The following is a 15,842-nucleotide window of genomic DNA, read 5'->3' as shown; positions in this document are numbered from 1 at the left end:
CTGGACTAAAGCCCATGCACCTGCCAGGGAGAATGTGCCTCCTCTACAGTAGCTCCCAGGGCCCAAAGCCCTCCACAAAGCTTCTCCTCCCACCTGCACCCACAGCTGCAGGCTGACCACGAACTGGGGGGGTGGGGGGGGCGGCACCAGCTCATCCAGCAGTTTTCCAAATGAGGGCCTCAGGCCACAGTGCATGAGAACCGCGTAGGCTCCTCATTAAGTGTTCATTCTTGGGTCTCACCTAGAGCTACTGAGTCCCAAGCCTAGGGTACAGGCCAAGATCCTGCATCTCTTAACAAGCTCTTGACTACTTCATGGACAGAGGGGCCCAGAGATGGGGGTAGGGGCCAGCACAGAGGCAGACACAGGGCTCTGTGCCTCAAGACACCTGTTTATTGGGGACACGACTCTGAGACAGGGATGACAGGAATCGTACCAAAAATAGCAACGTCTACACGGCCCCGCCGGGGCTAGAAGGGTACAGTGCCCCCCACCCCCAACCCTTATACAAAAATAGACTCTCACGCCTATGGACCAGCAAAGACTGGCAGAGCGGCGCCTCGCCAGGGACACGCCCTTCTCTGCCTGTCCTGGGACCCCGTTCTTTGACCCTCACCTCTGCCACGTCTAAGGCACTGTGACTCCCCTGGGCTGGATGGGTTCAGCCTGCCCACCCTCCTCTGCCCGCTGGCCCCTCCACCTCCGGTCCGCCTGGGGCTGGGATATGGGTCCCACGCTGCCCCCTGCTGGCTGCTCTACCCAACTACCTCTAGCGCTCCCCCGCTCCCGCGGGGTGAGCTCACTACTGCTACTCACCCCTACGAGGGCTCCCTACCGCTCTTGTCCCCCCAGCCCTGCCTCTCCGGACCTCGACAGCCCGGGGCCCTCCTCCCCCTCCAGCGGGGGGCTTGGAGGGGTCTCTCCTGAGGGCGCACGGGCATAGGGTGGAGACGCGTCCGCCTGGGGCGGCCGGCGGCCGCGGGCCCGGCGGCTGTGGTGCACCTGCAGGTGCAAGGCCATGAGCTCAGCGGCTCCAGTGGCAAAGGGGCAGAAGAGGCAGCGGTGGAGGGCGCCCCCCGGCCCGGCCTCGCTCCCCGGCCCCGCCCGCAGGGACAGGTCCAGGGGTTCGGCCTCACCGCCTCGCCCGTTGCGCAGGGTCCTCCCGGGGCTGGCGGGCTTCCGACGGGACCCGGGCCCGGGACCGCTCGGAGGCCGGGGACTTGTGGCGCCCTCCACCCAGGTCGAAGGCTGCTGCGCCTGCTTGGTTCCAGATGGTGGGGCCGAACCCCGCTGGGAAGGGGGCGGCGGCTCCGGGGGTGGCCCGGGGCCTGCCCCGCTCCTCTGCTCCCGGTGGTGGCGCTGCAGGTGATACTTGAGCGAGCCCGACTGGGTGCCCGCGTAGTCACAGTGCGGACACTTGTAGGGGCGCTCACCTGGTGGGGGGGGGGGAGACACGATAAGTGTGTGCGCTCACTGCCTTCTCAATTTGCAGACTTCATCCCCGCAACCAGCTCGAGGCACTGCCTCTGCCTGCCCGCCCCCACCCTAAGAAGGGTGCGCAGCCCCTCCACAATTCCTCCTGTGCTGTGTTCCTCTACCCACTGCAGGGGCTCCCAGCACTCACCTGTGTGCACTCGCAGATGCACCTTGAGGTGATGCGCCGAGCGGAAAGACTTTCCGCAGAAGGGACAATCCTTGCCGGTGGCCCCCCGGCCCCCTTCAGGCCGGGTCCCTCCAACCAACAGCCCGTTTTCCTCTGCAAGACACGCGGTGGCGCAGGGGAGCGGGGCAAGTCAGGGGGGCGCTTGGTCGCGCGCCCTCAGGCTCACCCCGCAGGCTCGCTGCCCCTCGCGCCCAGCTGGAACCAGGCTTGGGACTCCCAAGGAGCTGGGTTTGTCTCATTTGGGAGTTTAGTGCTCTCAGAGGGCGGCAAGGCTCAGGGAAGAAAAGGGAGCGGGCTGGGGGTGGGGAGGGGCCATGGTGGTTGTTTTTTATCCAGCGCTTCAAGAGAGGAGGGTCCCACATACCCTGCGTGCCCGTCGGTCTCGCCTGCGTGCCCGCGGCAGGTGCGGAGTGCCCCGGCCCCTCGCCCGCACGTGGGTGCACAGAAGCCAGAGGGGCCAGCGACCTGCCCCGGGCCCAGGTTTCCTCCTCGGTCTCCACCACCTCCTCCTCCTCTTCCTGCTCTTCCGCACGGTGCCGGCGAGCTCGGGCCGGGAGAGCAGAGGGCAGCGGGCGGAAGCCACCGAAGCTGCGGCTGGCCCCAGGTTCAGCGCCTTCACCGTTGGGCCGGGCCTCGCCGGCACGCAGGCTCAAGTAGCCCAAGAGGCTTGGGGGCTCACGGCGTTCGGCCGGGGTAGGCGCCGGGGCCAAGAGCAGTGCAGGGCCCAGCGGCTCATAGGCCAGCAGGCCCAGGTCAGGAGGCTGGGGGGCGCGGGCAGGCGCCGAGCCAGGCCCCGGGGCACGCAGAGGGCCCAGCTTGCTGGCGTGCACCTTCATGTGGTTCTTAAGGAACCAGGGCTCCTTGAAGCAGCGGCCACACACGGGACACGCGTGGTCGAATGAGGCCTTGTGCTTGCGCATGTGCCCCTTGAGAAACCAGGACTGTGTAAAGCTCTGGCCGCACACCTGGCAGCGGAACTCTGGAGGCGCGGGCGGCTCCTCAGGAGCAGCAGGAACAGGAGCCGGAGTGGCCTCGCGTTCGGGCTCGGGCTCTGGCTCCGGCACAGATCTGGGTTCGGGCTGGGGCGGAGGTTGAGGCTGGGGTGCAGCGGAGGTGGCCGCCAGGGGGCGCTCCGGAGCGCCGTGGGCTGTCAGGCTGTGGTGCAGCAGCTCCTCCTCGTGGCTGGAACCGAAACTGCACAGGCCACACTTCCAAGGCCTGTGCAAGATGTGCAGGTGGCGTTCCCGCTCCGCAGAGGTGCGAAACTTGCCTTTGCAGAAGGGGCAACGGAAGGCGGATGGCGACGGGCCCTGAGGCCGCGCCAGACCCTCAGCGGTAGGAGCGGCCTGCACGGCCCCTGAGCTGCGGGCTCTCCCCTGCCGGGCCTCGCGCAGCAGCGCGCGCTCCTCCAATTCCATCAACAGGCGTGCGGCGGGGCTGCGTGGGCGCTCGGGCTGGTGCGTGCGCAGATGCGAGCGCAACAGAGCCCGCTGTGCCGCGCGGTGACCGCAGTGCGGGCACTGGAAGGCCTGGGCGCCTGGGTGCGCCCGCAGGTGCAAAGCCAGGATGGAGTTGAAGCGGAAGCGCTTTCCACACACAGGGCAAGGGAAGCGCCGTTCGCCCGCACGACTTTCAGACCAGCCCACCGCTCCCATCCCGGGCGACCCCGCGCTCACGCCTGGCCCGTTTGAGTAGCGCTGCAGATCCAGCTCGCCTTCGAAGGCTGGTGGTGACGGCGCTAAGTGGCCGCCTGGGGCGCGGGGACGTGAGCCCTGGAGGGAAAGATGCGTGTAGAGCGCTAGGGAAGCAAAGGCACGGGGGAGGGCGGAGTGGGCTGGGGCCTGAACCGAGCACCACGCAACTCACCAAGTTAGGGGATGGGTGGGAATTGGGCCCCGGGGGCCAGGAAGGACACCGGGAGGGTGATTCGGGCAGGAGAGAGGGGAGTAGCAGGGGCACCTGCAGATTCAGGCCGGGGCATCACTCACCTCCATGGACCCCCTTCACATTCTTTGGTTCTGGGGAGTGCAGGGAAGAGGAGGAAAAGCTGCTAATGAAGGCAACAGGTGCTGAGGAGCTAAAGCGAGAGAAACAGATTGGGAGGAAAAGATGAGCCCTGATTTGCACGGTGCAGCGAGTTAGCCCCAACCCTAGCGTCTCTGCACCTTGCAGGCACCAAACCCATCCCTCCCCCCTTCCGGCATCTTGATGCGGGGGGGGGGGGGGCGCACGCGGGGTGGGGGCAGCGGCGTCCTCACAACTGCCCCCTGGGTTTGCCAGGCCCTCGGGGCTCTTTGATAACCCAGATTTCTTTCCCCAGTTGAGACGTTTTTAAAGGCCTGGCCGGCAGCACCAGCAGCAGCAGCCCACCCCCTGGCGGTGGGGGAGGCCATCACAGGATACCTGTCCCCTCCCCTTTGGGTAGGGCTGGGCACCAGTCACGCACATGGGGTGGGCTTGCCGCGCTCTGGAGCGCCCAGAAACCTGAGTGGAGAGCCACACGTTGCAGCTTCCACAGTCCTCCCTTCTGCCCTTACCCTGTCTTTCTGTCTTTCTCCCTCATCCTCCCTCCCTCCGCCTGGATTCCTGATCCATTCATTTCCATTCATTACAGAGACTCATTCATGCATGGGAGAGAAACACCTCCCAGCAGCGGAGAGTCTGGAGACAGACAGAGGGGGAGGGGCGTGAAGGGGGAGAGCGAGCCGGAGGGAGAAGGGAGGAGGGGGGAGTTGGGGGAGGAGTGGAAGTTAAGGGGCACTGCCAGCCTCGGGAAGGGGTTAAACCTGCCGACACCACAGAGGATTCTTCCCCTCGTCTCCAGCCTGGGCGCCTGGGGTTTGCTGGGGCATCTCTGCCCCTTTGTCCAGGCAGTTTGAAGCAGGCTTCCCTCCTCTCGGCAGGGGAGAGGCTCCCTCACACACACAAGAGGAGGATTACACTGGCTCGGAGCTCAAGAGGCTGGAGTGAGGGCCGGGGGGCGGGGCCGGGCCATCTGCACAGATAGGGGCTCAGCACATGCTCGGAGCAGGAAGGGGTTAAAATTCTCCAGGCTAAAATTCCCCAGGCCCGGGCTGTGCAGAGCTCCCGGGCTGGGGAAGGAGCGCACTGAAGAGGAAGATGGGGGTGGGGGTGGGGGTGCGGGTGCTAAGCCGCAGGCGAGGTAAGTGAGTAGCCCTAGGACTTCAGGGCAACCCCAGAAATGAAGAGTTAGGGAAGCAGGCCCAGAAACCGTCCAGTCTACCTTCTTGCCCTCACGTGGTGCTGTCTCTGCCCAAGGCTCCAGGGCCGTGGGCCTAGCCTATTTCTCTGCCTAGCACAGACTGTGGCAGGTATAAAGAACTTCCTTGCAACAGGCATTAGGAGACTGAAACGAGTTACTGAGAGAGAATAGGACTCCAGTCTTCCTTTGCTTAGGGATCTTTAGTAGAGGAGAACTGGGCCAGGAGTCAGCCCTGCCTCTCGGCAGAGAGAGAAGACTCCAGAGTTCGAGGCATCTAACTTTGACACACAGTGGGTATGGTAAGGCGCCGTGAAGGGACAGGGTGCTGCTCCGTGTGAATCTGGGTTATGGGAGTATGATTAACAGGGGATTAAGAAAGTGTCCTTACCCAAAGGTCACTAAATGACCTCTACCACCTCTTAATATGTGTAATTCTGGAGCTCCAAATTAGGGCACCTGCCCTCATCCCCTGCATCCTCCAAATCAGCCCCTCTCCTGGGACCAAGGGCCTGGCAGGACCCACTGGACAGGCTCACTGAGTGAGAACAGGACTGAGGGGTACAAGGCGACCGTGGGCCGAGTCCGACCACTAATAGCCCTACAACCTGGAGTAAATCATTTAACCTCCCAGATCACTCTTCTGCGAAACAAAGGGGGCTGGGCCAGTTTATGCGGACAGTTCCCTTCGAGCTGGAAAGTTCTGTGGTTCTAAGTCACAGGACTCCTCGGGACCTGGAGAGACGTTAAAACAAATGGCCATCCCCTTCAGTACCATGGAGAGTGCAGTGGGCTACCAAACAAGCCACTTTGGCCACCTCAGTACCATAGATAGAGTGATGAAGTCCTAGAGGGACCATGTTTGCCATTTTAGCACCACGAACATTGGGGGAAGAAAAAAAAAAAAAGCTAGAGGATTTCTTCTTTTTCTCTGTTCTTCTTAAATCCCTATCTGAGAACCATACGGGAAAAAAAATTCAGTAGTACCAGAGGGATTATTTTGGCCTTTTGAATGTCACTGAGAAAAGACAGAGGTAATAGAAAATAGATGTAACTGAAGAATTTTAGTTAGCTATAAGCAGTGTCCTGACAGTGACAGTCTGTGCATCCTGGAATGAGCACTGAGGCGGCGAATGTGGGTCCGTCACATTCTGCTGCTCTCCTGGGGACTCCCGGAACATCCTGGTGTACAGCCAATCTGGTGTATTCAGAGGAAGCAGATGGCCGTGGGGAGGGGGAGGCTGGGAATACTGCATGGTCATAGCTGACTAACCTATGGCACATACTCAGATTCTAGGACGATTCCAGGGCCCTGAAAACCGCCTGGAAGAGAGCAAGCAAAACACCTCGTATCGGAGGCCAGACAAGCAGGAATGGGGCGCAGCTTCCTCCGTCAAAACACAACCACCGAAAACCTTGCTCTGCAGAGTAGTTTCCGGGATGGAAATACAGTGCTACAGAGAAGGCCGGAGCTGGGGCTGTACTCCCTAGCAGGGAGCTTCCCAGAAGATGGCTCAAGACCAGCCTCCCTAAGAGGCCCTGCCAGGCCCAGCCAGGAGTCCTGCATCAATCATCTCCACGGCAGACCAGGTGCCAGGTACCTGAGCCCGTGGGCTCTTCTCAGTAGAGGGCAGGGGCTCACAGGGACGGGATTCTGGGAGCCGGCATGATCGTGTGTGCACTGCCTGTGGACACCACTCTCAGCTCTCTATTGTCAGGCCTTAAACACCATCCACGAGACTTGGCCAGACAGTAGCACTGACCTACTTTCCACCCCCACTGGGCATCAGGGGTTATCTTGCCCTTATTTGGATTCTATAGGGCTGCAGGGCCAGGGATAGGGAGCAGAAATCTTTCCAAAGCAACAGGCCAAGGACTGTCCCATGCTAGGACCCACTGGTGGGGAGGCGCGTGTGCACCATGTACCCTTACTGTGCAGGCAATGATGCAATAGCTGGGGAAAAAGACACAGAAACAAGGACAAGTACACAGAAGCATCTGCAAAACAGAGGACCACAAAGGCTGTCCCTCACGGCTTTGACCGTCAAAGGTTCAGGACCCCTGGGTTCAAACTGTAACTGGGCCTCTGTCCATGGCCATCTCTGCGGACTTGGCATTTTCCCCTCTGCTGAGAACCCTACACACCTCCTGGGTCTGGCAACAATTATGATTACCCCTGAACTAGACGGGGTTAAAAGGAAAGGCATCATCTTCGGTGGTCCCCAGTGGGGACCACCTTGACCACACAGAGCTGCCAGCAGCTCACTTTTATGGTTTCCTGTCCAAGGCACTCGGATCTCGCTATTCAGACAGCTAAGCCCACCCCACTATGCAGCTTGCCCACCTTTGAGAATAAGTTCCCGGTAAAGCCTTCTCCCCTCCATCCTCACAGCCTGAAGCAGGGGGCGGAGACCCCCAGCCATGGGCCCCAAATGCACAGCAGGAGGCTGGAGGAAGGAACACCTGCTGCCAACCCCACAGTGGTGAATCTCGCCCCAGAGGCATGTCCTGACTCGACCCCGCCTCCGAAAGTTCCGGGAGGACCTGGGTTTGGGGGAGGGGGCACGCAGACGGTCCTAAGCCCCCAGAACTGGAGCTGACCCTAGAAAAAAGTCCAGTCATGGCACCCACAGAAGCCTCGCTCTTCAGAAGGAGGGCGGGGGAGGCGGAGGGAGGGCAAGAAGGCCCATGGGAACACCCCCCCACCAAGAGAAATCGGTTGGCAAGTAGGATAGGACCTGTGATCCCCCGTGAGAGGTCCTCCCGGCAGCACCCCAGACCCCTCCCGGGGCAGATAAGCTGCACGGAAGATGGGGGACAGGGTTGGGAGATAGGGAAGCCTGCGCTCCTCTACCCGGGCTGGGAGAACAAAAGCTGAGTTACAGCCGCCTCCGCTGCTGCCGCGGGCCGAGCTCTTTGTGACACTTTGTTTGGGACGCAGAGAGGGAAGCACCCCCCATCCTCTCCCCTCCCCCCGCCCCCCCACTCCCGGAGAGTTTGGGTTCCTTCCCCCTCCCCCACCAGCCCTACCTGGGCCGGGGGGCGCTCATCCGCTCAGCCTGGCTGCTCGGCCACCCCGCGCCCCCAGGCCCCCTGGCGCCCTGCCTTCGGGCCCCTACAAAGACGCCACCCCCACCGCCAGGCCCCCCCCCGGCTGGCCCTTCCCCCTTGGTGTCCGCTCCCCCGGGCCCCCCACCTGGCCCCCCCTTCGCCAGGGCCCCCCCTAGCTCTCAGGGCTTCCGAGGCCGCCACCCCCACCCCGCCCCCCAGGAGCTCTGGGCGAAGTTTGCTTGGGGCCGAGCCGGCGCCCCTCCCCCGCCCCCGCCCCCTGCACCTGCTCCGAGCCGGGCGCGCGGAGCGGGCCCCCCCCGCTCCGGGAGGGGGGAGGGGGCTGGGGGCGGGGGCCGGGTGGCGGGCGAGGGGGGGGGAGCCGGGAGTGGGGGGAGCGGCTACTCACGAGCCCCGGGCGGGCGGCGGCGGAGCGGGCGGCGGCGGCGGCGGCGGGCGGCGGGCCGGCGGCGCGGGCGTCAGCGTTACGTGGGGCCGGGGGAGATGCGCCGGGCCCCGGCCCCCCCGCCCCCGGCCCGGCCCCCGCCCCCTCCCCGGTCCCCCGCCCCCGGCCCTGGCCCGCATTGTGTGCGGCGGGAGGCGGCCCGGCCATTAGCATGCGGGGGGCGGCGCGGCGGGGCTGGGAGCCGCGCGGGAGCAGAGCTCTGGCTCTGGGGACAGGGAGCTGGGGACCCCGGGAGCCGCGAGAGGCGGCCGCCAGGGGCGGGGTGCGGGCCGTGCGGAGGCTGGGGGGCGCTGTCGGAGGGAGGGAGGGCGGGAAGGAGCGGGGGTGGGGCGCACGGGCGATTCCAACAGGAGACTGGAAGAGATTTTGAAAGGTCATCTCGTCCTTCCCCCAGCCTCCAAGCAGGGCTGCCCCTCCCACCCTGAACCCGGACATACCAGGGAAGGAGTTGGCTCTGCCGCTGTCTGCCCCAACATGCACAGACTCGGGAAGTTCTTCCTGGGGTTTTATCTCAGAGCCTCTCCCTTACAATTTCTGTCTCTCTTTTTGGGGAGGAGGAGGGGCGATGATAGAGATAGTTAATGTCTGCCGTATAAGAAACATGATTAAAGTTACTGTTCGGTCCCTTCTGTTCTTGATAAACAATTCCAGCTTCTTTCTCTCGAATGCCGTTTCCCATTCCTTAAGGTCTTTTTAGTGGCTCTTCAATTCAACAAATATTGACTAAGTGCTTACAAAGTACCAGGCCCTTGCTCAGCGCTGTGGGGGATGCACAGATGAGGGGGAGGGGTGCCCTCCCTCCAGGAGACTGTGGTCTAGACAGGGGCTACAAAGCTGCTTGTGAGCTCCACGGGAACTGAACGCGTGGTCGCCTACTTAATGGTATGTAATCCTTGCAACAATCCTGCAATATAATTAGCCCCCACTTACAGATAAGGAAAAACAAGGCTCGAGGAGTCTCCTTCCCCCACTGGCCTGCAGACTCAACATCTCACATGGCCATCAAATAAAGTTACCACGCGTGGGGATTGAGGAGAGAGGACCAGAGGCACACGGTTCTCCGGATCCTTGGAAAATGTGAATCCCACTCTCCAGGAAAGAAAAGGGTGGATACAGCCCTCCCAGAATGTTAAACCTGCACGCTGAGGGGGCAGAGTGGTTTACCAAGAAGACCACTTGCTTCCCAGGACCCCCATCTGCTGCTACTGATCCTTAGGGATCTTCTCAGTCGTCTTCTATCAATAATAATAAATAATGATGATGATAATAGCTGCTAACATTTATTGAGCTTTGCTGGGCCAAGCTGATTCATATGCATTTTCTCTTTTAATGCCCAAGGCAACCCCTTGAGATTGGTATTATTAACTTCCCTCTATAGATAAGGAAACAGAGATTAAACAACCTGCTCAAGGTCACCCAGGTAGATGGGGAGTTTGAACAGTTCTGCACTAAGATAGGCCTCTTCCACCTCTGAGCGCTAAACATGTGGGCCCAGCTGGTTCTGCTTCTTACTGTAGAGGTGAGTGTCTCCAGCTTAGTTTCTGAATAAGCCAGGTGGTATGTGGGCAGCGGGCACATCAGTGTGACCTCATCAGCAACACCAATGGTTACTAAGCACCCACCGTGAATCAAAAACTCATCACAGTCCCATTCTTAACCCCATGTTATCAGTGAACAAATCGGGGTTCAAGCAGGTAAAACAACGTACCCAGGGTCACACAGCTGGAAAATGGTAGAGCTGATAGCTCCTCTGCCTGCAAGGCATCTTCTGTTTCAAACAGTGTTTCAATAGTGTTTTGCATAGCACTTAAGACTCAATTTGGGATTCCTGGCATCCCGCATGCCTAGTTTCCAGTCCTGAGTCTCAGCTCCACTTCGGATCCAAATTCCTGCTAATGCGGGCCCTGGGAAGCAGCAGATGATGGCTGCAATGCTACTTGCCATCCACCACCCATGTGAGAGACCAGGAACTCATTCCTGGCTCCTGGCTTTGGCTTGGCCCAGCAATGGCTGTTGCAAAAATTTGGGGAGATAACCAGCAGATGGATGATCTCTGTTTATCTCTGCCTTTCTGATTTTCAATAAAATGAAAATAAGTGAATTTTTAAATATTGTGGCAGTGATATCTTTCCCAAGATTGACCTTTTGGGGATCATCTTCTCCATACATCTAGCTTAAGCTTATCAGAGTCAAAAAAAAAAAAATTCCCACTACAGAGCTCCTCTCCATCTTCTTAGTCAGTGTCCAACTCAGAGTAAACCTTTCAAGAAAGGAGGGAGAGGAAAAGCTCTCCATAAAGTGAGAGGCAGGAAAGCCAGGAGAATCAAAACTTAACCTGGCCTGGGGACAAAGCTGCAAGTAATGACAAGGGACCAATCCAGACGGTAATCTGGATCTTGCTAGGGGAAGAGCAAGTAATTTGAGGAGGAAGCCAAAGAAAGGAGAGAGATCAGATAGAAATGAGGGGCACATTCAGAGTTATGGTGTCGTGGGGATGAAGTGAGGGAATCCAGAAGAGCAATCGAGGTTGGGCAGCTGTAGGGGCCACAGGAAATGGGAACAGAGCGAGGCAGCACTGTGTGTCTTGTGGAAAGAACAAGACTGGTGTCTACCCAGGGCCACTTCCTGGATCCGTAGGTCCTTGTAGGGACCTTTGCCCCACCACGTCCCAGTCCTGACAGCCATTCTTTACCAGGACAAGTTTGCCGTCTTCTCTGAACTACCAAGCCCCTCAAGCACACCAGGACCCAGGGCGTCCCACCCTTCTGAAGTAGCTGCTTCAGACCAGGTAGGTGTGAGGCCCAGAGCCTCAACCCCTAGACACTGGGAGAGGGCAGAGGGGGAGTGGAAAGAGATGTTGTTCTCTGTTGTGGCTCCTGCTGGACAGAGGCTCCATAATGTGTTCCCTAGCCTAGGAAGCACCCAGCTGTTGTGGCCCACAATGGAGGATGCAGGTGGTCGGCGCCAGCAGGAGCGACCCAGCCTTCGTCTGGAAAAGCTGCAGCACTGGGCAAGACATAGGCACAGTGGGCACCTCTTGGTGCTGGCGGTAAGGCAGGCTGTCCTACCCTTTCAGCATGTCCACTTATATCCAATCCATTTCCATGCATATTTAGCGAGCACCTACCATGTGCCAGAAACTGCTCTGAGTGGGAGGAGGGTGGAGACAAGACCCCGAATTTCCAAGTAGCTTCTCTCATGTGCATGGTGTGTGGGGGGGTGTGCATACAGAAAAGGAAGCAAACTCTAATGCGAGGCAGCAAAGATGAAGTGATCACTTCCCTCTCTGCCCTTGCTGGAATACTGTCCTCCGCCGTCAATCATTAGTGATCTCTGGAAGAGGCAGGGCTTGTGAGGAGGGAGAGGAATTCCTGACAGTGCTCCCTCAACCATCCTGTGTTGGCCCCCAGGTCAGCCAGCTATGGCTGGCCATAGCTGTGGTGCCCTTGGCTGTCTCAGTCGCCTGCCTGAACTCAGCTTGTCACATGACCACAGCACTGCCACTCGGGCCTGGAGTCTCAGTAAGACCCACCGCAAGGGAGGGTGGAAGGGAGGAAGATCCTGGGGCCGCACCCTAATGAGATCAGAGGTACACACTTGCCCGTCTCACCATTCAGGGTCTTCTCACTGGGGCTGTCACCCTTGAGCTTCGAAGAGCACCCCGCCTCTGGAAGGTGAGAGAAGAGACTGCACTCCTGTCCACCCCCCCCACACACACACAGAACCCGCTCCATACAGGAAGTACGCGGTCCTCTAAGAGATGACTAATCCTCTCATCTGTCTATCTGTCACTGGCCTAAAAGACTAATGAGGGAGCACAAGAAAGGTACAGGATGATGACCCTAGTTGGAGGTGGAGAAGCAGGATTTGGGTTTTATTTTCAGCAAGGCTGCAGGTGGGACTTGATGTTGGAATAAGCCCCCCAGGCTGGCCAAGGCTGAGCTGAGTGTCTGGCAGGTGCGCACCATGATGATATTCAACATTTTCAACCTGATCTTGGGCTTCATTGTGGTGGTGGTCGAGGTGTTGAAGACAGCCTTGGGGCCTGCCCTACCTGCCCCCTCCCAGGTACAAGTGCATGAAGGGGAAGGTGGGAGAAGGAGGGAGCAAAAAGAGATGGAGGGCAGAAAGGGCAAAGCAAAGAGGTGCTGGGTCCCTGCAGCATCCTCCGCCCCATCTCCCCACAGCTGGCTGGCTTGCTGGTGGTGCAGCTCAGCGCTGAGGCATTCACCCTAGGGGGAGTGCTGGCCTCGGCATATGCCCTCTTCCTGCTGAGCCAGAGGAAGCCAGGCTGCTGCTGCAGGAGCCGGAGTCTGCGCTACGAGGAGCTGCACGAGGTACTGGGGGCTGGGAGGACAGGACAGTCAGCTGCCAGCCAGTATTTTCAGTCTACCCTGATCCACGATGCTGAAGGAAAAACAACGGGTCAAGAGGAAGTGAAAATAATCCTAGACTTAAAACTGATTGGCTTTCTGGCGTTGGCCATTTCCCCTGTAATGGTGGCTAAGAGGGAATTGGGTATCTAAATGGTTGGGGCTAGAAGGGTGGGAGAGCATTAGGAAGCTGCCCAAGTAAGGTACTGGAAGAGCAAGCTCAGGGTGGTGGAAATGGGTTAGAACGAAGCTGCTTCTGGGGCTTCTCCTTTCTCACTCCTACAATCTGCTTCTTTGGATCTCAGGGCCTCTCCGAATTGGAGGACGTTCCTAGTTTGGACAACGGTTCCACGGGAGCCAGCACAGGAACCAGGACAAGCGAGTGAGCTGGACAAGCGGAAGCAGACAGGTGCGTCTCCCCCACCCCGAGGAGGCTCTCCAGACGCTCCAGTGTCCCACCCCAGCAAACTCAGAAGCTAGCCGGCTTCCCTCGACACTGGCATGAAGTCCCGGGCGGTGCCTTCGACTCTCACTCAAAGCAAGCCTCCCCTTTTTCCCCTGCCTCGCTAGAAGACACACCTGGACCACAGCCTCCCTGGTCTCGCCACCCTAAAAGCTGCGTCCAGCCTTCCCCTCTGCCCGCCCATACACCTTCACAACTGCCTCATCTCGCTGTGCTCTTCTGTCCAGCTCTCACAATCCCCTGCACTCCAAGCACCAGTTCTCGCACACGCCAACTCTTGAATCCAATTCAGGGAGCTGCCTTCCAGCCTTCGATCCAGTGGCTGTCTACTCGCTGGAGACTACACATCCCAGCATGCCCCGCTGCCCTGCGGCCTGCTGGGAAATGAAGAGCCTGCCCTCCGCCGCTGGGGCGCTGTGCATCTGCTGAGTGACGCGAGGCGCTCAAGTCGAGGCCTAGCCGAGAGTTGTCTCGGACGCGACCACTGGCCTGCGTGCGGGGTGGAGCCGGGCGGGCCGTCCTGCTCCGGGATGCCGCTACCCTAGCCAGGGCAACTGAGAGCAGACTCTGGGTCCATATCCCTCCCACAGACTGCATCGGAGCCGGTGAGGGCTGGGGGCTGGCGCTTGGCAAAGCTGGGGTTCCCCAGATGCTGTCGCCGCGCCCCCACGAACGAGTGCCCAGGTCCAAAGTCCTGAGACTTGGAGCGCGCGCGAGAAGGGGGTTGGAGATTGATGAGTCAGAAGCGCGCGGCCTTTCTCTCGCCCCACGTCCCCGGGGCCTGAGTGCCCGAGGCCAGACTCGCTAGGCAGGCTGGTGGACCCGGCAAGCAAAGAGGGACGCGGCGGTCCGACCTACAGCTTTCCCGCCTCTTGCGAGCACGCCGGTGTACCAAGCCCGCGTTGCCGCCACCCTTTCTTTCCAAGGCGGGAGCGGGACTGCGCAGGCTCGGCCTCTTGGCCGCCCCGCTGACCTTTGATCCTGGCCGCGGTCGGGTTGCTGGATCTCTGGTTGCGCTAAGCCCCGCCGTTTACGGCTTTTGCAAGTGTGCAAAGATGGCAAGCTCGGTGGGCTTGGGAAAAGCCCGGGAAGACTTAGGAGTCCCAGTAGCACTAGCCGGGCAGCTCACTAGCCGCTAGAAACTAGAAAGTAACCGGAGCTGGAGGACTAAGAGAACTCACCCCAAATTCACACAGAGCCCGGGATGAGTATTCGCCTCACACTCATTTTTGATCCCACTTGAGAAGGCTTCAGTCCCTAGAGAATGCTGCTTCTCCCGGCTCAGCCAAGCCCAAGCAGCAGTGAGGATAGAGCGCAGCCTGGCTGCCCTGCCTGGATACTGCAGTGGCGCCAGCTGCAGCTTCTTTTTGTTTGTGACACCTTGGGAGGGGTAATAGTCGCCCTATGACAAGGTTAGGTGTGAGGACTAGTGGGTGGGGACAGTTTGGGGATCAGGCTCTGGAATGGAGGAAACCGGAGACGGGCCTCCCCCTGTAACTGCCGCGTAATGGAGAGCTCCTGGATGAGGGGCTCTGAGAAAGAAATCTTCCTGGAAGTCAAAAACTGATGGTAGACGGGGAAGCCGCTGGACGGGGAGTAACGGGGAGTGGGGGTGGAATCAACAGTTTTCCTTATCTCCCAGCTTTTCAGGATGTGATCAGAAGTCTAAATGTTGTATTCTAGTTCTTTGAGAAGCTCAAAGATCATGCAGATGAACCTTGTCTCAGATTACCCTAGGTGATGCCTGCCATGGTAACAATGCTAAAACCTCAGTGGCTTAAGACCACAAAGGTCTGTTTCTCACACTTTCTGTTCAAAGCAGGCTCAGGTACCCAAGCTGATGGAGGGCCGCCATTTTGAGTTCCTATCATATCACCATGAAGCTTAGGGCTGCACCCCCCAACTGTGAAGCACGCATGAAGAATTGTTCTTAGGTTCTTAAGTGCTTGTCCCCTAAAGGGACACATCACTTTTACTCACAGTTCACTGGCCAAAGCAAGTCAAATAGCCACACTCAACTTCAAGGAAATAAGGGCAATTTTGGTATGCATAGAGAGAGCAGAAGAGGCAGAAATGTATTAAATGAAAAAGGGTTCATCATTCGTGGTCTATCTTGAGCACCATAACAGTTGGAATGCTTCTGTTTAAATTTTTAGGCCTGTATCTAGTTCTTTGGTTCCATGATCTCCCAAGTGAAGTTCATAATAGAAATTTTCCTCAAAAAATCATTGGACAGGGAGGTAAAAAAATTTAGATTCTGATTCTGTTGCTTGGGCAAGTCAGGTATCTGAACTACATTTTTTTCACATGGAGGTTGAAACCATAAATTTTATCCTTTATCTCACAGGAGTATCAAAACTTCAAAACTAAAATAAAATCACGTATGGAAAACTACTTTCAACCCATAAGGCACTTCAGGGTTTGAAAATAAATTGCCTATAGAGGTAGGGAGTGGTTTAAATGAGAGAAGCAGATTGGGTATGCAGTAATAGGGAGCAATGAGAACTGTGGCAAACTACAGAGCACACATTCAATGATGGTATTTTTAAAAGTTGGGGGAAAATTATTTTTTAAGATTTACTGTTATTTATTTGAAAGAGTTGCACAGA

At 58.6% G+C, this 15,842-nt stretch overlaps 2 protein-coding genes across 4 annotated transcripts; one reads left to right on the top strand and one right to left on the bottom strand.

Annotated features, from left to right (window-relative positions):
- Positions 1–371: 371 nt before the first annotated feature.
- On the bottom strand, positions 372–14,532 carry ZNF219 (zinc finger protein 219). 3 transcript variants are annotated; one of them, XM_051822610.3, is made up of 5 exons: positions 14,415–14,532; positions 3,652–3,740; positions 2,028–3,435; positions 1,625–1,756; positions 372–1,433 (listed from the first exon to the last, which is right to left on the bottom strand). In XM_051822610.3, the coding sequence occupies exons 2-5, from the start codon at positions 3,655–3,657 to the stop codon at positions 832–834; spliced, it is 2,148 nt and encodes a 715-aa protein (XP_051678570.2). In that variant the 5' UTR covers positions 3,658–3,740; positions 14,415–14,532; the 3' UTR covers positions 372–831. The 3 variants fall into 3 exon arrangements, with proteins under 3 accessions (XP_051678570.2, XP_008267552.2, XP_069910036.2); XM_008269330.5 differs by lacking the exon at positions 14,415–14,532 and adding an exon at positions 8,835–8,890; XM_070053935.2 differs by lacking the exon at positions 14,415–14,532 and adding an exon at positions 8,341–8,628.
- TMEM253 (transmembrane protein 253) lies at positions 9,825–13,475 on the top strand. Its single transcript, XM_089309992.1, has 9 exons — positions 9,825–9,916; positions 11,093–11,185; positions 11,308–11,446; positions 11,808–11,918; positions 12,015–12,071; positions 12,355–12,465; positions 12,585–12,734; positions 13,076–13,179; positions 13,341–13,475. Exons 3-8 carry the CDS (start codon positions 11,339–11,341, stop codon positions 13,154–13,156), a joined length of 618 nt encoding a protein of 205 aa, XP_089166118.1. The 5' UTR covers positions 9,825–9,916; positions 11,093–11,185; positions 11,308–11,338; the 3' UTR covers positions 13,157–13,179; positions 13,341–13,475.
- Positions 14,533–15,842: the final 1,310 nt, after the last annotated feature.

The sequence above is a fragment of the Oryctolagus cuniculus genome, chromosome 12 (assembly GCF_051225735.1).
Source record: "Oryctolagus cuniculus isolate XC-2025 breed Fujian yellow rabbit chromosome 12, ASM5122573v1, whole genome shotgun sequence".
NCBI lineage: Eukaryota > Metazoa > Chordata > Mammalia > Lagomorpha > Leporidae > Oryctolagus > Oryctolagus cuniculus.
Note: the sequence above shows the minus strand (reverse complement) of the source record. Positions and strands in the feature narration are given on the sequence as shown.

Coding starts and splice junctions, on each gene's coding strand:
- TMEM253 (XM_089309992.1), top strand. CDS start 11,339: ATGGAGGATGCAGGTGGTCGGCGCCAGCAGGAGCGACCCAGCCTTCGT. Junction 12,072..12,354: donor GAGCACCCCGCCTCTGGAAG/GTGAGAGAAGAG, acceptor AGTGTCTGGCAG/GTGCGCACCATGATGATATT. Junction 12,466..12,584: donor CCCTACCTGCCCCCTCCCAG/GTACAAGTGCAT, acceptor ATCTCCCCACAG/CTGGCTGGCTTGCTGGTGGT.
- ZNF219 (XM_051822610.3), bottom strand. Junction 1,757..2,027: donor GAGACCGACGGGCACGCAGG/GTATGTGGGACC, acceptor CGTGTCTTGCAG/AGGAAAACGGGCTGTTGGTT. Junction 1,434..1,624: donor GCATCTGCGAGTGCACACAG/GTGAGTGCTGGG, acceptor CCCCCCCACCAG/GTGAGCGCCCCTACAAGTGT.